At 37.8% G+C, this 20082-nt stretch overlaps 1 protein-coding gene across 1 annotated transcript; it reads right to left on the reverse strand.

The window, feature by feature from the left end:
* Nucleotides 1-12937: 12937 nt before the first annotated feature.
* LOC145465205 (uncharacterized) lies at nt 12938-20080 on the reverse strand. Its single transcript, XM_081448983.1, has 11 exons — nt 19439-20080; nt 18594-18643; nt 17876-17934; nt 17539-17748; nt 16915-17157; nt 16594-16648; nt 16045-16085; nt 15834-15883; nt 15431-15476; nt 14752-14830; nt 12938-13955 (listed from the first exon to the last, which is right to left on the reverse strand). Exons 1-11 carry the CDS (start codon nt 19600-19602, stop codon nt 13738-13740), a joined length of 1215 nt encoding a protein of 404 aa, XP_081305109.1. The 5' UTR covers nt 19603-20080; the 3' UTR covers nt 12938-13737.
* Nucleotides 20081-20082: the final 2 nt, after the last annotated feature.

Below are 20082 nucleotides of genomic sequence, written 5' to 3' on the forward strand. Positions count from 1 at the left end.
GCAAAATACTTGAAAAAGCTGTACACATCCAACTATACGCTTATCTCACAAACAATAAGATCATTATATCCAAACAGTTTGGGTTCAGACCGAAGTTATCAACTGGAACAGCCTTGGCTCACTTCACAGATAATATTCTCCAGAATATGGACACTGGTAGGTTTACAGGTGCTGTATTTCTGGACCTATCTAAGGCCTTCGACACGGTAGACCATCATCTACTACTGCAGAAGCTAATAAACATTGGCCTTACCGACTCTACTGTCCAATGGTTTAGATCCTATCTCACGAACAGGTCGCAAATTACAGCAGTTGGAGATGCTCACTCCTTAACTGCTAAAATACCCGTTGGGGTACCCCAAGGCAGTATTCTGGGTCCGCTACTTTTTTTGATTTATGTGATGATCTTCCGAACTGTCCTTTAGCAAGTGATATCGTTCTTTATGCTGATGATATTGTACTTTACTACTCATCTAAAGATCTTACTGATCTTCAACGTCACCTCAATGTTGACTTAGAGAAAGTGTCAGAATGGTTCTCCAGAAATCTCCTGACTCTTAATTTATCAAAATGCAACTTTGTCATCTTTGGGAGTCCACACAAACTAAAACGTATCCAGGAAATATCTATTCAAGTAAAGGGTACTATAATCGATAGAACAGAATCATTCCAGTATTTGGGCGTAACACTTCATCAGTCTATGTCCTGGGCAGATCACATCGAATCTGTTTGTAAGAAGGTTAATCAAAGGATAGGCCTAATCAGGAGAGTTAGAAATCTACTGCCATGTCAAGCCAGGGTCACCCTATACAACACCTTAATTCTACCACTCTTTGATTATGGAGACCTCGTTTGGGGGGACAAGAACAATCTCACCATAATGTCAGAACTGCAGGTACTTCAAAATAATGCTGCTAAAGTACTGTTGGGCCCTCCAATCCGAAGCTCGTCAACTCAAGCCTTGAAAAGCCTTGATTTCAAGTCACCTGCTTTAAGGCGATTTTTTCATAGTTGCACCGCAATTCATAAGTGCTTAATTGGATCAACAGAGTTTGACTTCAGTTTCATTAGAAATCAAGCTGTTCACTCGCACAATGCGAGACAATTGAACGATCTTCGTTTGCCCCTCCCTCGCACTAACTGGGGCAAGTAAATGTTCATTTATCAAGCAGCGAAGGACTGGAACAGCCTCCCGCGTGAATTAAAAGACACACGTGTTCTATCTATTTTTAAAGCAAAACCGAAAACTTTTTTGAATGATTTTAGCTAATTTTAATCTTTAGAATTTTAACTTCTTAACTAATACGAACTCTTTTTACTCTTATTTATTTTAGCTTGTAGTAATTTATTAGGTAACTCTTATTTATGTCATTTTCAGGTGATTTTTATTTAGGAGGGCTCCACTGAAAACCGCCTTTGGCGAGTTGGATTCCCTCACTAAATATTATTATTATTATTATTATTATTATTATTATTATTATTATTATTATTATTATTATTATTATAAGGATGATTTAAGACGGAAAAGAATTAACATGGATTACAAACCACAAACTTATAAAATAATTAGGCTAAACTTTTCAAGATGCGCGAACCGTAACATAGCTCTTTTAACAGTTTGAATGAGAAGTCATTCAACAAGACGCATATAGTGGCATTATTTTGAAGAACTCTCTGTCCCGGATGACACATCATGAAGGTAGATCTTAAATTGTTAACAAACATGATTCATTTATCGCAGTATTTTTTGTTTACCATGGCAAATTCCTCGCGGCGCCTTCTTGGTTCATTCGATTTAAAATGAAACAAGGAGGGAAAAGTAAAAGTCTTCTTAAGTTTTACTGCAATTCGGGGCAAGCTTGATAATAAGGGATGAATTACACGAATAAAAATGCTTTTAAAACAAATCAAGATCACGGACTGGAAAGATAGCGTACACCTCAAGCGGGCAATCTAACATATGGAAAAATTAAAAATGGCGACTGATACATTAACCCGTAAATTTTTGCCAATAAAAATCCCTAAAAGCACTTAGAAAAGTTCTAAATTGAAAACTTCAGACCAAGCATGAGGAGTAAATACAGAGAAGAATTTAAGAATAAACGACTTTCTTTAGGCTGCTCCCCAATGAGCTATGTTATTTTTTTGCAAGGGATCAGTGATACAGCCGTCATTTCCCCCTACACTTTATTCTGAAATCAGTGCTATATCACCAACTGCCGAAGCTGAAACCAAGCCATGTGCTTTAAAACGTTTTTTTTTTTTCTTTAATCTTATTTCTGACGCGAAAATCTCAACACATTTGCGTTCAAATAAGATCGAAAAGGTGCCGGTACCGGTGGATGTGAATAACCATTCAGATCACTATCATCTTCTTTGGTCGCTAAGGGATATTTTATTTACTGGCCAAGCACCGAATGACTGAAACGGCGATGGCTTCAAGCAAAGCAGGCATGATGTGGAGCAAGTGCACGGTACACGTGTTTGATGGACAAGAGTCTGACCGTTCCTCCGTGGCTTTGATGTCTTTCACGGACGTTTTAGGTCGGTTGACGGACGTACGCTACTGCATCAGTAATATTATTTATTGTACTATTTTTTGTATTTGTGACCCTCCAGGGGAAAACTGAAGAAATAAGGTGATGGCATATTGATTTTAAAAACTGAATATTTAGTTCTGTAAAGTGGTATTTACTACAGCTGTTGCTGTTCTATTTGTTATTCACTGTTTAGTCCTATCTCATGACTCTAATGCCTGAAATCTAAATAATAATAATGTAAAAAAAAAAAATGTATATGTACTAGTTTCATTTTTGCAGGGAGAGAACTTTGTTCAGTAACCGTCTCAAATCACTCATTGCCCACAATGCCGCTACACATCCGGGGCTTTTTTGTGACCTCCGCGCGTAAATTCAAACTGAATAATTATCCCAGATGTCCAGACAATAAGAAAAATGACCGACATCTGCAAACAGTATGTATGTTTTGTGCGATTACGAGCTTATTAGTCAAGTTCAGAAAAAGTTTGCATATGGCTTTTGAAGATGACACATCGGTAGAAAATACGAGACCTTTTCTGAGATTTTACCACAATTAGAACTAGTCGCAAATTTTATTTGAATTTGGTCCATTTCAAGGAATTTTGGGGAATTCACCGGGAATTCACCGGTGCTAGGAGAGAGGCCGTGAAAAACATAACCACAACGCGCGCAATAGTCATTCAAATGATGGGTCAATTTTTCGCGTACCTTCACTCGCGCGCGACAAATTCTCCGCCCTTGCTTGATTCTTACGAGCTAGCAAAAGCTTGTTTTCGGGGAGCGGGGAGTAAAATTTATTTTTGCAAAGCGTAAGTTTTGTTTGTTATCGCTTTTCAAATGCGCATGGTGAAGGTACTCTTCGCGCTTGTCCGGATTTGTGACTCAAGCTCGCAAGCCAACACAGATACTGAAAGGTCGGATTTTCTGGAAATTTAATTCTAACAGAGCGCAAGAAATAATTGCTAGCGGTCCTTCCAAGGCAGCAAGTGACGCTTTGCGCTCGTCTCAACCGCTTTTAAGAACCGCTTTTTCTTTTTTTTACTATGGCTAATTACAATGCTATTGTCCATTTTATTGCAACCTGAAATTTGCTTCACACTCCCAACCGTTTGATTGACAGCAATGGAATCGCGAAGAGACTCAAGGTATTCCCAAAGCTAAGTCTGTTGACCAATCACGGCCGACTAATTCTGAATATCCAAATTGTTATACCGCGCATTAATAAAATGGGCACTGCAAGTACATGTCGCAAAAGACAATAGCATTGTAGGCGATGTGCAGTTTGTTAATTATCATCCAGTGAAATTCCTTCACTAGGAAAGCGCTCCCGAATATAGAGGCATCCAAGTTGTCAAGCTGCTACGTTCTCAGAGAACAAGTTTGCAACGTCGAGGCGATTTAGAACGTCTCTAGACCAAAGAGGAATCGATTCTTCTCATCCTTTAGCTTGATAGGTAAGCGGAATTAATTATTTTGCAACAGTCAACATTTTGTCGGCGAAACATGTTTCGGATGTGCCACAATCCATTGTTTTAATTACAATACTTTAAATATGAATGTAATAGATCACCAGCTCATAAAGTGCGATTAAACGAAGCAATAATTCATGTGGCAGCTAAACGGTGCAAAAATGTAGAAACCGTTGGCTCGATTGCTGTAAACATGTCCGTTGAATATAGTAAAAACAATTCAGGCCTGAACGGCATTCGAACCCATGACTTCTGTGATACCAGTGCATTGCGCTACCAACTGAGCTATCAAGCCAACTGGGAGCTGGTCACATTGTGAGTTCGTAATAAATACATAAATACAGAAACCTTCATAATACGGACACTCTACTCTGTTCCCACGGTGTCTGAAATTAAAGACCTTATTAAAGACCTTTTTTTGGGACTTTACCAAATATCGAAGGATTACTTTCTTGTGACGCTGCTTTGAAAAAAAGAAAGACAGAAAGCAAAAAAAGACAACATCTCTCCGAAACAACTTATTAAAGTGGTGCAAACCATAAGGGAGCTATAAGGAACTGAATTTGTATATTTGTTGCATTAATTTCGAATGTTGATTCTACGAAAATTAAAGTAACTAAATATTCAAAAGTGGGAAGTACATACCCCTTACTGTATTTGCTTTCAAACGATGTCGATTTGACAATACGTTTTCAGGTTACTAAGTTTTGATTTTGGTACAAGTTTTTGCTTGAAAGATACAGAACATCAACTGAATTTCAATTTCTGGTCACTGCGGTAATGAAATTGATCAAAGCAAATTTAATTTTTTTTGACCCGATTTAATTTACACTTTGGGGGCAAGTAACAAGCCAGCTCTTTGACTAAGGCAGCCTGGTGCTTTGGAGAGGGCCGGGTGTAAATAGCTATAGTAATGTCTACATTTCGAATCAGTAAGAAAAGTAGTGCGCCAACTTTACAATTTATATTCCATGCTGCTCATATTCTAGCTATCTGACTATATCGCGCTTTGAAGTTTTTAATGTCGTTCTTTTCTGTTTTTCAAGATGAAAGAAGCTTACCGTGCTGTTAAAGAGCCACAGAATCCGCATTAAGCCCTCGTAGCCGAATGAAGTTGCAAAAAATAATAGTAAATTAAAAATTAAACCTCGCACGGTCTTCGAAGTAGAAATAGGGAAAAAAAAAACTGAAAGCAGCATGATACCGTGCCAAAAATAAAAGTCTTTTACGGGAAAAATAGATGCTCTTTTGAAAGGAGTCTGATAAAGCATCGAAGAAAACTAAGTCTTTTGGCAGGAAAAAAGTGTGCATTTTTTAAGTGGAGTCTGATGCGGAGTCAAAAATAAAAGAAGTCTTTTGGCGGGAAAAATCTGAGAATTTTACAAACAGATTTCACCCATCAAAATACGGCATTTATTTTGACTCTTTTGCTAGACCCTGTTTAAAAGGGCAGAATTTTTTTCCCACGTTGGCAACCCCACATAGACAAAAAAATAGCAAAAGAGACATTCCGACTAGTTTCCAGGGCCCTTTCAAACGCGCATTATTTTTTAATCTTTCTTCTTAAATAAAGCAAGACTCATTTATTAACTACAAGAGTTTATTTCCATTTTAAATGATAAAGTGATAATGTACAATGTTATTACCTTTTAACTGCATTTCTTATATACAAAAGATCTGTAATTACAAAGATCGATTGCAATAAACATCACTTGTTTATATTGAACTATTAAATGCTCGAGAAATAACTGCAAGATGGAAATCAGCTGATTCAGGATTAACATTTTGCACCTTTGCAAACGAAAACAAAATCTAATTAATTATATTTAAGAAGCAATCGTGAACAATACACCTTTAAAATAATATTAGCGAACAAAACACAACAACTTAACTTTTCGCCTGCTACATGACAACAGCATTTTGAAGTACAATTATTAAAAACAAACAAAACGAGAAAGCTTCATCGTGGATTATTTTTAAATTTCGACTTTCGCTGTTGCCACGAGAAGACCAAAAAATATTGTGTTCTTTTTTCATCGTTAAAATTCACCTTGAAACATCTAGAATTTTGAAACAATTACTTACTAATATTTGCTAGTATTTATATAGCGATATAGTACGCGGCTTATAACGAGGGCCTGTGGTATTGGTGGAAACTCCGCAAAACAAAATAGGAAATACCACAACGTTTGTAAATTTTTACGGATTCTTAAGCCATAATATGAAAGCGAGATTATTTCAAGTTTCAGTAGATTAACGAGCTAAATTTATAGAGCAACCTCTAAATGCTCCATGAAACTTGCTTCATGGTTGTCAAAAGACTAAAATATCGAAATATTCATCAAATTGCAAAGATCCACGTTGAAGGAGTTATGTCAACAATGGACGTCTGGACTTCACGCTCTTCCTTTGATAAATTTAGTTTAACGTTTTAACAAATTATACCTGTTGAGAATTTTCTTTATCCTAACTACAACCGATAAAAATTTTAAATTGTGAAATTTTTCTTCTTGTCGTTCTTAATATGTCTCAACCTTTTAAAAACTTGTCATGTTTTGTTTTTTTCTATTGCGTTTTTGCATCTTCCCAACCTTATTAAAATTTTCTTTGGAGAAAATGGCTTATAACATCGTGACATAACTCCTTGAAACTATATCTAATATCACAATAAACGTAAAAATTTGCGTCTGTTTCATCAAATAATTGATTTCAGTATTACTTAAGAGAATTTGAATCTATATCAAGACAACTTCTCATAGAAGAGAACATGTCGACACGCATTCTCCTGACCTAGTCGGAGTTACTGGAGGAACGGGGATTTTCGTTCTATCATTTTGGGTTTAAAATCGTTTTGGTACCACTTTAGGTATGAGCTTTCCAAGTTTTACCTCTTCTGCCTATATTTCTATGGGATACCTTTGAAAAGTAAGCCAGAAATAGATGAGGCTCTTGCTGACAAAGCGTACTTGTGTGGGCTTAGATTTACTTTTATTCCATTCAGCTGGAAAGCCAGTTTTAAACGTCAGTATTCGGGAGTTAAAGTACTACAAGCGAATAGGCCATCACTAGAAAGATAAAGATATAAATTTAAATAAATAAGGTAATATTGAATATTAGGTATCAACATAAGTAAGTTGTTGTTAATTTTATTGATGACTGTTTACAGATATCAAATTAACTTGTACATGTACTGTCAAGAGGGTTTGCTGTGATATCTAAGCCAGTTACATAATAAAGTCAGCAAGTGAGAATTCAAAAGTTGGTCCCAAATAGACACCTTGTTAATGGTGTCAATTCCACTGAAGTTCTGAATACGTTTTGTCATGACTGGAAAGAAATATTGTCACGTAGAATAAGAATAATCAATTTGCATACAGGATGTAGGTTCTTTTGTTGATTGCCAGTTTTAAGATGATGCAAAATGTGGTAAAATGTTACTGTAAATGCCGTAAAAACAACATAAAAAACATTGTTCATACAGTCTGTATGCTTCTTTTGATACATGTAGATCCTTGTGATGTTAAAAGTTTATGTTGATGATTGACTAGTAGTTTGCATAATATTTTCTGGATAGAAGAGTGCATCCATGTTTGTTTCTGGTTTCAATATTAATCTTCAAGTGGCTGTTAGCATACAGTTGTATAAAGAGTTGTGTAATAGAGCTTCCAACGACTCACGTGAATAGTATACAGTACAGGTTTATCAGCTTGAACTTGATAAAAAGTCATTGCTACATGAAAAGCATCAAAATTATGTCTAAAGGAGTGTTCCACATTGTCCAGTGTGCTTCACTCTGGTTTACTAGTTCTTATGCTCACATGACCTGGTACAGATGTCTCTCATTGTAGGTGTTATAATTGTTTTGTCAAACCCAATACTACTTTGATCGGTTGGATCTGTTTTAAAATACAAGAAGATTGGTAAAAAAGGAAAGGAATTAAATGGTTGCCACTGGCTAAAAATATGGTTATCGGACGTTTCGGCCACTACTGTTGCCTTCTACAGCAAAAGATGGAAAATGCAAATGTTAAACGGCGTCCTGCTAGGATATGTAATAGATGTGTGATAAAACTAAATGAGCAATAGTCTCTAGAGTATTCTTAATGAGTGTAAAAATTCTTAATGCCATTGTACACGTTCGGTAGCGCTATGTGTTCGTTTATAGCGTTCCTGTCTCGCACGGAATGCCAAGCTTCAAGAATTAGTCTTTGTTTCCATACTGATGATCTGTCGACAATTTCAACGTTCTCTAAATCTATTTGGTGACCGTTGAGCATATGGTGTTTGGCCAAAAAAGAGTTTTTGTCCAATGTTGCTATAGCCTTTGCGTGTTCTTTCATACGTGTTTTTAACGCGCGTGATGACTGACCAACATAAACACAGTCACAATCTTTACATTTGATCTTGTAAACAATGCCTCTGTAAGCCTCTTTCTCGATCTTGTCTTTAGGTTTTTTGAGTATGTTCGAGATGGTACGCACCTTGTCAGTAGATCCCGACGAGATTCTAGTATGTTTTGACGTCGTGTCACTGTTTACTTGCATTCCAACCCACCTAGCAATCGAAGTGGTTAAAGCAGGACGTAACATGTCGATAATTTCGATAGTCGATAAAAATCGATCATCGTCGATCGTTGTCGATACTAATCAATCGACAAATATCGGAAATCGATAAAAGTCGATCACACAATTTATTGTGATTATCGACTTTGTTCGATTATGATTGATTTTGATCGATTTTGATCGATTTGATCGATTTCAATCGACAAGCATCGGAAAACAAAAAACGATGTATGGCGGGAGGAAAGAGTACAATTGCCGAGGACAGATTAATAAAGCAGCATTGGCTATGCCAAGACTTCATTTTACCGCTTTTGTACTGTAATTGAAAGCTCGTATAAACCTCAATAACCGCAGAGAAACTACCCTTTTCTTCCAGCAAAAGTACTTTATTAAGTAAATCATTTTAGATGGAATCTCTGAAATACTTTCTGATGTATGTGTTCTATAGCAGCTGTTATCACTGTAAGCAATGATTTATGCACATGTGATGTTAAATCTAATTAAACTCCTACGCTTATCAATCTAACAAAGCAAAACTTCAATTAGTTAAAATTTAATTTCCCAGTATGCTGTTTGGCTCCTATTGTCACCCTAACGATTAAAAGCTGTTATAACTGAACGTGATGTAATGTACACAACTGTTTACAAATTCAACTACGTCTGGAATCCGTTTTCCTCTGAAAACATGTGAGGAATTTTCTCACCAAGAACTGACATAAAATTAACCTGGGCGATCAGCCACAGAGATACCAATGCCATCCAAACGTGATGTAACTGAACCAAAATAGCCATGATGCATACTTGATTTAACGCAGCGTTAAAAATTTCTATGATAAAATAAACAATTTGTTGTAAAAAGATGACTTCCAGGTATGCTCCGAATGCATCTAAGAGAAAAAGTATATGGAAGAAGAGATATAGAAGGCGTTCCTTTCGGTCATCGAAATAATAAAGACACAATGCGTTTTTCCTGAAAGGAGACCAGTCTTCAAACGGAGTTCCAGTATTCCAGAACTTAAAAGAGAAAAAGGCGTGACCTCTCATGTTGTGGTCATGTGATACATCATGTAAAGTTGCTTGAGCACAACGAACTTTTTCTATCAGATCAGCTTTCTTTCTTTCGATCTATAGGTTATGTTCAAGTCATCAAGGACTTCTTTCAATAAACGAACAGTCATATCTTCCGGCGGCCCCATTTTTTTCCTTTTAGCTTCTTGCTTTTTAAGTGTCTCTTCCTTTTGAAGTCGTTCCCCCTCTGCTTTTTCTAGCTGCGGCAACAACGCCTCAAGAGCTTCTGCATTTACTTCTAAAGGGCAATCCCTTCTTTCCAAAGAACCATTAAATGTCACTAAGTGTGTATTGCACTCGCTCCACATTATTTCAGTAGTTTCCGTCAATAGCCACTTTCCGTTGCCCGTTTTGTTGTGCGAGAGAACTTTGAAACACGCCGAAACTTTGTCTCTTACATTGTTTTCTTTCTTCCATTCGAATACTGGCACTGCAGACTTCGCAGATGTCTTACGCAGCAAGCGTAAGACCTGGCCGCACTTTATACCGATCCCTGGTACCCAGAAAGCTGAAATGTCACTTAGATAAAGTCCATTTATAGTCCTTTTCGGACTTACAATTGCTTCAACGTTCTCGGTTGTACACTTTACCTTGTTGCAATGATAGGAAATTTGCGATGTGGTAGAATTTCCCCTCATACTCCACGTAGTACGGGGGAAGAGGCTGCTCCGTTGATGATGTTCCGGCGTTGTATGTGGATCTTCTAGCTGTTTTCATAGTCGCTGACCCCTCTATTAATTCTTCATCTTCGACCTGCATACATATGTCGGATACTGATCCGGTTACGCGATCGGTAAACATGTCTAGGCCACTGATGTTATCGTGCGATTTGCACACAAAGGCATATCTTTGCCTTTCCTTATCAGATAAGAATTTTAGTCCAAGACATGACTCGTGGAACCACCTCCCACATTCAGGAAAGTCACAACCAATCCAGTGTGTTGTTGATGGTGGTTTAAAAGTAGGTTTAAAGGCCGCCATCGATTGTAGATTATCTGGGATTATAGATTATTAAATCAGCTTATGTTTAAGTGCTGATGTGTGCTGCCGATTTTGATTAACCCGGATTTAACCACATTTAATAAACAGTACTGCTGAGTACCTGTGACTGACGTCGTTTTGTGTCTGAACAAGGCTAGATCTGGCGAGATTAACTGTTTATGGTTTATACACGGGTTCATATTTTCTGATACTGAGCAATCGTAATTCGCTGTATTTTTACTGTCATACGTAGGTTGCGGACTGATACAACAATCACAGGCGCAAGGAGAAGCAAGGGGCATACAAACCCGGCAAATTTAGCCAACTTAGCGGATAGGGAGGAGAGTCGTAGCAGCTTGTATTTGTCAAATGTTGAACTGAGTAAAAACACTGATGAAAATAAAATGTCAGTTTACTTTACTTTACTTTTTAATTACCTTGCTGGCCTCGATTTTTTCCCGCATCTAGTCTAAACTTTGGCCCGTTCTGTCCCCACGAAGAAACACGACTTCGAGTTCCCAGGATCTCTCATCTCTCCCGCCTAGAGAGACCCTGAGAACTAGGTTGGTTCGAGTTGCAGATGTTGCAGATCGCGATTTAGTTCAGCTGAAACTGTTAATCGATCATTTCTCGAGGTAATTTAAACATTCTATTCTGTAATGAATAACAGACCACTTGGTTGTTCAGGGTTTCATTTAAGTTTATTGCAATACAGGTTTACTTTACAGCTGTTTACACTTCCATAAAAAAGTCATTGGAGCTATTATTTGTTTGGTTACTTGAATTTCGTAGCTGAGTGAAACATTTGTTTGCATTTTTGTCGATAAAATCGATAATCAGTTGAAAATCTTGTGATTATCGACTTTTATCGACAAATTTAATTTGTCGATTGACAATTATCGACAACTATCGAGTACTATCGACTTATCGACTACGTTTTCGATGATCGACTTTGATCGACATGTTACGTCCTGGTTAAAGAGAGACTGGACTTTGACCAATCACTACCGGAAAGAACCAACTTGTCTATCCAAAATATCATGACACTTCTACAGTTTGTCCTCCACAACAATTTCTTCATATTCCAAGGCAACCATTACCAACAAATTTTCGGTTGTCCGATGGGATCCCCAGTCAGCGCCATCTTGGCCAATCTCGTCATGGAACATGTCGAAGAAAAGGCTCTCTCATCGACCCCTAACCCTCCTAAATGGTGGTTTAGATACGTAGATGACAGCCACGTATGTGTTAAAAGAGAGCACGTAGATGAATTCCACTCACATCTCAATTCCATCAACCCTCACATCAAATTTACAATCGAGATAGAATCAGAAGGTTCCATTGCCTTTCTCGACACAAAAACAACCAGACAAGAAGATGGCTCGATCGCTGTGTCTGTTTACAGGAAAGCTACTAACACCGACCGTTACCTTGATTTCAAATCACACCACCATCCTCAGCATAAACACTCGGTCGTGCGCACTCTCATGGATCGCGCAAGGAACATTCCTTCCACGGAGGAGGAAGTTTCACGGGAAACTAAACGAGTAACGAAAGCCCTTGCTACTAATAACTACCCTGCAAATTTCATTCACAATGGCCGCCAACTGAATAGACAACAAGAAACGAATGATACCGACCATCGTGGTTTTGTCATCCTCCCCTACGCCAAAGGTTTTTCCGAAAGAGTCGCAAACGTTCTTCGAGGTTTCAATATCAAGGTCGCCCATAAACCTATTCGTACCATCTCGAACATACTCAAAAAACCTAAAGACAAGATCGAGAAAGAGGCTTACAGAGGCATTGTTTACAAGATCAAATGTAAAGATTGTGACTGTGTTTATGTTGGTCAGTCATCACGCGCGTTAAAAACACGTATGAAAGAACACGCAAAGGCTATAGCAACATTGGACAAAAACTCTTTTTTGGCCAAACACCATATGCTCAACGGTCACCAAATAGATTTAGAGAACGTTGAAATTGTCGACAGATCATCAGTATGGAAACAAAGACTAATTCTTGAAGCTTGGCATTCCGTGCGAGACAGGAACGCTATAAACGAACACATAGCGCTACCGAACGTGTACAATGGCATTAAGAATTTTTACACTCATTAAGAATACTCTAGAGACTATTGCTCATTTAGTTTTATCACACATCTATTACATATTCTAGCAGGACGCCGTTTAACATTTCCATTTTCCATCTTTTGCTGAAGAAGGCAACAGTAGTGGCCGAAACGTCCGATAACCATATTTTTAGCCAGTGACAACCATTTAATTCCTTTCCTTTTTTACCAATTTTAACATGCCTGGCTACACACCGAACATTTTTAAATACAAGAAGATAATAACATCTTTTTTTATCACGCTATTCACAGTGGGAAGTTAATTAATTAAATGTCATTAGAAGAACACAATGCAACTGTTATCGGCTTTTTTACGAGAATTTCTTGTACACAAATTCATTCACTGTAGTCACATTCCTGGTCGTGTTGACCTTGTTGCATATCAGCTTGACAACCACAAATAAAGACATGTGCAGTACACCTTTCATTTTGAAAGGACCAGTCCATGTTTGTGAGAAAGACAATTGCAAATATAATAGGTTTTTAAGCTCTTCAATGCTGACCAAAGTGTATCTCCCAAATGAAAGGGGTATCCCATGCAAATTCTCGAAGTTAAATTAAAAATATGTCAAAGCTGTGCTCTGACGTCTTTAAAACTGTGACAAACAACAATTGTAGTAACAATGATGTAATATATCAAGCATGAAAGACCGTCAGATCTCAGCTATCAGTAAAACCAACGTGTCACTTCTCAGCTCGCGGTTACAGTTTTGACCAGGAATTCCCAGCAATCAGTACAGGTTACATGTAAGCCCCATCCAGGCCCTCCATTGCATGCGTTTCATTAAGACTTTCAGCAGGAAGAGAATCGGTTTTCACTGGCAGGCAAAACCTTTTTGAACTGAACTCAATGTTTGAAGTAAACTGAATTTCCTCCAGATGGTCAAACCAGGCAGGCAAGATCGCCCTCATAGCCGGTCAGTTTACCAGGTGCCTTGTACCTCTTCCATTGACAGTGCGTTACATTCGTTGAGTCTTGATCGTCCCGTTCATACAAAGCCCTGTTTAGAGATACCCAGTCGATCCTGAAGTGCTTTTGTTGTTAATTTTAAGTCCCTTTCAATAACATCCAGTTGTCGTCTGGTTTTACTTGTGTCGAAGGTTGGAGGCGGCTTGCCCCGGGGCATGGGCTGCATCACGTGAGCCGACAAAGGTCTTCTTTTACTTTTTACACCTGTGCTTCCCAATGTAGTGGAGCTTTTCACGGCTGAAGTATGAGAACAAAGCCAACATGAGTACAGGTGTTATTTAGGGTGGCTCAGCGTTAATAACTTTGCAAGCTGCATGGACACACTGGAAAAGGTATCGCAATGGTCGATTGGTGAGTAATTTTCGTCCTTGAACGTAACATATCTTCGTAGACCCAGTACTGAGTTGATTACCGGAGCCCGCGAAAGTGGGCTAAGGCAGAAATCTTGAAAAGGGGTAACGTTCAACTAACTCCAGAAACGTGCATGCTACGAACGATAAGTAAGCAAATGCGCCCTTGGAATTCAGGTTGATTGGCGGACTTAATCAGTTGTTTAAATATATAAGCAGCTGCTTATACAAGTATGTGGGAGGCACGATGGCATAACGGCTAGCGGTTCAGGTTCGAGCCCTGGCGGGGGTCATTGTGTTGTGTTCTTGGGCAAGACACTTAACTCTCACATTGCCTCTCTACACCAAGGTGTATAAATGTGTACATGTGCCAGAAAATTAAAAACTGGGGGTAACCCTACAATGGACTAGTAAGGTCTAGTAACCCATCCGGCGGGACGGGGGAGTAGAAACACTCCCAGTCGCTTCATTCTACAGAAACCGGCGAGAAGCACCGACCTGATGAGCCCAAGCGCAGAATTTCGCACCTCTCTCTAGGTAACCACACGTACACGTACATGTACATGTACATCATTATTCATTGACGAGAAATTTGTTGCTGATCTAATACATCAAGTACTGTTTAGACTCTAGGTGGCTGTACACGTTTAATCATTGTACAAGGCAACTTGTATCCCACGTACCCGCGGTTCTGGGTCTGGGTCTAGCCGACTGCACGTTGCCTCTCTTTCCAGTCCCTTCGCTTGTTTGTGAACGAACATGCTACAAAAGAAAACGAAAAACAAATAAAGAGCTTTCTCGGCTGCCCAATGAATATGCAGTATCGTCATTGTTATTTACTTCATTGTGATTTACTGAGAGCAGGCGAATTAATCATTAAGTTTCAATTTGCACTGTAGTGCATACGCGTTCGTTACCTATACAAAAAATTCAGTAATTAATGACAAATTCCTCATTCACACAAACTAAACTTAGTTTAACTAAACGTTGAGCTCTAGTTTAGGTAAATCAAGTTTAGGTTTTTCCAATTTGTCGATTACGCTTTGTAGCCAGTTTGACAAGACAAATTTCAAACCACTTTGCTAAGATGTTACAATCAAATAGGTCTTTACTTTGCTAAGGTGTCAGGTAAACACGGTATGAGCGACTGTTTTTTAACCCTGTTTAGTTAAACCACTTTAAACATGTGTAACATGTTGGTGTGACCTCTCTTAGATTGACCTAGATTCGATCAGTTCAATTCTCTGCATTTTTAAATAAGTCACTCTTGAGTCGTGATTCAGAGGGTCAATTTGCTACGTGTGTGTTAATGAAAGGCGCTGGAGTCATAAAATTGTGATAAAACTTTCATTTTACACGTACGTGAGCTGATCCTTGTTTCTTTTCTTTTAGTAAATTTACTTCCTCCCTAAAGAGAAAATAATTAGAATAACTCATGTCGTACAAATTAAGTACATGTATCGTGACGTATTAGTGACTGTAATGACACTAATTCTGATACTATTAAGTAAAACCTTTGCTATCAAATAAGAGTACAGATGGACTGAAAATGTCTGAATTAAAAACAAGTTACAAACAAACAACAACAACAGCAAAACTTTGGTCTATAACAAAAAGTATAGTTATTTAATTTTTTTCTGGATCTACATTGAATCATCTCATAAAGAGCAAGAAAGAAAGAAGACACTTGAGGAAAAAAACATCAATTTCATATCGGTGAACTTGAAAACCGTAGAAAGTAAATGAAAAGAAAACCCGCGCTTACCGGCTTAGCGAACTGGATCGCCTTCTCGTGAGGAAAACACCATTAGAACTCTGAAACAAATGTAAACGAAATGAGCTTGGCAAAAGATAAAAAAAAAAAAAGACAACTTAGAAATACAATAACAACAACAAAAACAGCTGCAGCAATAACAGCAATAGCAGAAGTAACAACAACAACAACAACAAAAATAGAATAGCATACATGATCTAACCTTGTGATCGTTTACAACTTGACTATCCACGGGGGATACTTCTAAATGGCACGCAAGAAAAGAGACAAATTTGGAATAAACTGGCGAGCAACGATGAGTGGAAATAAGAACTAACATTTCTTTTATTAGTAGAATTTAAGCCGAACGCCAATGCAAATGAGGCAACCTGAGTGATCATTCACTACTTAAGGAAAAGAAAACATGTACAGTGTTTCTATCGAGTTTTAGTATATTAATCTACCAGCGTTCTATCATAAATGGCGTTCTCTGATTGGCTACGTTACACACTATCTATTCTGTTGTAGATGGTGAGTAGCGTAGCAATGAGCGCTTGTTAACAAACTGACGGCCGCTTCTTTGAAGAGGATTTAGATAAAGTTTTGAACGACTAGTACATTTATGCTAAAACAATTAGATTATTCGCTCTCGATTTATATGCGTGATAGAAATCTCGAGCTCATAATCTAATCGTTAAATAGAGGGACAGTGCAACTGCTTTGTCTTCGTTAAAAGAAGCTCTCTCCAGGAGAGATGTCAGCTTATTCTAACCTTCACTGATTTTTTCATCCTCAAGATCTTGAAGGCTACAGGCATTTGCAAGTCTCTATAGATGAGAAAACGTTAAAACAGAATGAGCAAGGTGTACAAAATACAGAGTGTACTAAGTATTACGTGCACAAGATGCAAGATTAAAACTTCTGGGTGCTTGGTTAAAGGTGTCATATCACGATGTACAAATTTACTTTGAAATAATATTTTACTTACTAACAAATTCTTAAGTTAGAAAACGAAGACTACTATAGAGCAGAAAGAGATTATGTAAGACAGGGACAAAATCCAAGAACCTTTAAATTAAACGTGTCAACTTACATGTACACTTTCATCCACCTCTGTAGAGACATGTTCTTTATTTCTGCTCCTGACTGGACTGACGAGCAAGTTTTCTGAGATATCTAAGTCTGCTTCTCTCTGAACACTGTCCTTCCGTCCCAGGTTGAGTGGGTGAAACTTTGGTGGAACTCTTCTTCTAAACTTTGCATGAAGCTCTTGTTTCTGCTGCTCAAGTCGCTCTCTTTCCTCTGCTCTCTGACGTGCATTTTCCTCCTCTCTAGCCTGCAAATTATAACCATCACTTTTAAACCTGCATTTAGAGGAATTTTGTTCGGTTTGTGGGGTTTTGTATATGACACTGCAAAAGTTAGTCAAAATACAGCTTGCATTTGACTGTTGTTGTGGTTGTTTTTCTTTCCTGAAATATACTTTGAAGAACTGCGACCATGGGTTCCATTGACCCATTTGACCAGCTCATAAGCAGTTAACATACAGTAACTAGATAAGGCATAAATTTAAGATGTTTCATTCCTCTCAAGGGATTTAAAAGTTACATACAACTGTAATGTGGGGCTACAGTCAATATTATACTTGGCAATATGCATTACAGTAACTGCTTTAAAAATATACTGTATAATGGCTTCATGATTTTTTTTCTTGTACCTGAAGTAACTGTAAAGTGTTGGTTTGTAGAAAAGAAACATTTGTTTGATGTTGCATGACATCCTTGTGTGACATGAGCTGTTCGTCAAGGAGTTCTTCTCTGTCACGCATGTACAGAAGTTGCTGAGCTCGCAGGTCAAGTTCCTCCTCATGGTACATGCGATTTAAAAGACCAATTACAAGCCTCGCCCAGCCATTCAGCGCTCTTGACTGACAGAAATAAAAATCAAAATGTTAGGGCAAATATTATACCACAGACAAAAATGTAATGATATAATAATTATGTCTAGATCATCTGCTACATGGCACTTAAAGACTAGACATGGTTTGGACATACCTTGGGTGTGGTTGTAACCTCATTCAAGTTTGACCTCTGAATCTTTGGTGGTGCTACACCTGTAAGTTATACAATATTTATTAATAATTAATCAGAAAAATATAATTATGTATTTAATGTGGATATATAATTAGTTGTATTCTTCGGCAAACAATTAACTACTATTCCAAACGAATATTAATTTAGATGAAAGACAAGTGTACAAGAGAAATGGGTAACAGTCTAAGTTTCATAAAACCTCTATTAAACCACAGACCTCGGTGAGGTGTCTTTCTTTGAACAAGGCCATTTTAGAGATTTAGAGGCACATGGGGGAGGGGAAGTAGGTTAGGAAGTAGAGGAGGGCATAAGATTAAAAAACCTGAGAGGACACTGAAGTTATGTAGTGTCATCTCTGAAGATGTAATGTGTTGATTCAAATGATGCCTCACATTATCATCTTTGGAAAGAGAGGGGTAAATAAAGTTGGAATTCTGAGAAGTTCATAATTATTGTTCATCTTAAGCAGTGATGTGTAACTCAGTAAACCCTCCTTCTGTACATAGGCGTACAGGCACCTTCGGACTTGGGGTGGGCACAGTGACCTTATTCCCCGAAAAAAGAAAAAACACACAATGCTCGAAAGTTTGAGTGTTGTTCAAACGCACTCAAATCGCAGTATTAACAAAAATGTTCACAATTCTCTCATCTTGTCTCGCCTATGTTTCTGTAAACTTACCAACAATGTTTGCAACATGTAGTGATGCTGTTTCATCTCCCTGCCAAGCTCTTGACCATAAAAAATAATTATATTACACTGTTATGTAGAAGTATAATACAATAACATGCAGCAATGAGCTGACTTAAACACTACTTCAACAACAATTTGTATACTGACCTCTATGCTGAAATGTCACAGAGCACTAAACTCTTCAGTGGACAAACAATTGTCATGCACGAGGGGCGCAGAATGATAATAAAACTACATGTTAATTTTATTAACAACTTTTTAGTCACTGACAACTGTGCCAATGAAAACAAATTCAAGTGTCTCATTTATGAAAGATAATGGAAGAATGCTAGCTTTAGAAGGTGCAGGCAGATTCTATCTGTGCGGAAATATTCATACATGTATAGCACGCACAAAAAATGTCAATAAAATGAATTAATATATGTTTCCATGCACCTTGATTTTAATTTGATTGCCTTGAAAATCATGTTAGGAAGGACAAAATGTCAGACTTCTATGATGTATAATTACATGTATTTCTAAGAACTCTTTAGCAAGCTTAAATCAGTCATTGGACTTCTAATTCATCAAAAAAAAAAAAAAAAGAAAAAAAAAAGAAAAAATGCAACTAGGACTGAGCACCGAGGGCCAGCCAAGTATAGTGTGGTGCATGTGTCGACTTGGGTGTGGGGGGAGGTAAGTTGGTGAGGAAAAGAAGTATCCCTTTATCCCAGGCTGAAGGTTTCTCTCGCCTCTTGCCTTTCAAAAATTAAGCGTCACCTCTTCTCGTTCAAAAAAGCAGCTGCTGCACAAGCTTAATAACATACTCACTGGTTTGTTAATGTGTGACTCACCTACGAACTAGATAAATAACACACTGGAGTTGATCTTTAACTTTTTGAGTTTCCACTTGGCTTTGTAAAAGTTCCAACTTCAGTTTGTTCGCTAGATCTCGAAGAGCTTGACACTCATTAGAGGTGTTTCGACGCCTGTCCTTCTCTGTTAGTCCCCGCTGCATGGCAAATAGTTAAGCTCGATTGATGAAGATTAATTTAAGTTTATAAGAATTACAACATCAAAGTTGATCATCTATCGGTGAATGAGCGAATGATGAGCCTTGTAAATCTCACATTTCCTTTGAACAAGAACGTCAAGAAAGCCAGATCTATTACCAAAACTTCTTCTTTTAAAAATCGCCAACAATTATGCCAAAGATTCCCTACAGAATGCCTTCAGACACACCATGAAACGACGAGTCACAAGGAAATATCTTCCCAGATCACCCAGGACTATTGTAGCTACGACACTGGTGAAATGTAGATGAAAACAATTCCCATATTCCTTGAGATTTAACACAGTTGAAAGGTCTTTCAGTCTCTTTGCTTGCAGAATAGTTAATGAATACAGCAGTTTTCAAGTTGTTTGTAAACAGTCTTCACTGGAATTCGTCCGCCATTTTGAATTGTCTCGAGAAACTGCTGACCATAATTTCATTTCC

The sequence above is a fragment of the Orbicella franksi genome, chromosome 13 (genome assembly GCF_964199315.1).
Source record: "Orbicella franksi chromosome 13, jaOrbFran1.1, whole genome shotgun sequence".
In the NCBI taxonomy this organism is placed as follows: domain Eukaryota; kingdom Metazoa; phylum Cnidaria; class Anthozoa; order Scleractinia; family Merulinidae; genus Orbicella; species Orbicella franksi.

Coding starts and splice junctions, on each gene's coding strand:
- LOC145465205 (XM_081448983.1), bottom strand. CDS start 19,602: ATGCAGCGGGGACTAACAGAGAAGGACAGGCGTCGAAACACCTCTAAT. Junction 17,749..17,875: donor AGGTTACAACCACACCCAAG/GTATGTCCAAAC, acceptor TATTTCTGTCAG/TCAAGAGCGCTGAATGGCTG. Junction 15,884..16,044: donor AAGTTGTAAACGATCACAAG/GTTAGATCATGT, acceptor CATTTGTTTCAG/AGTTCTAATGGTGTTTTCCT.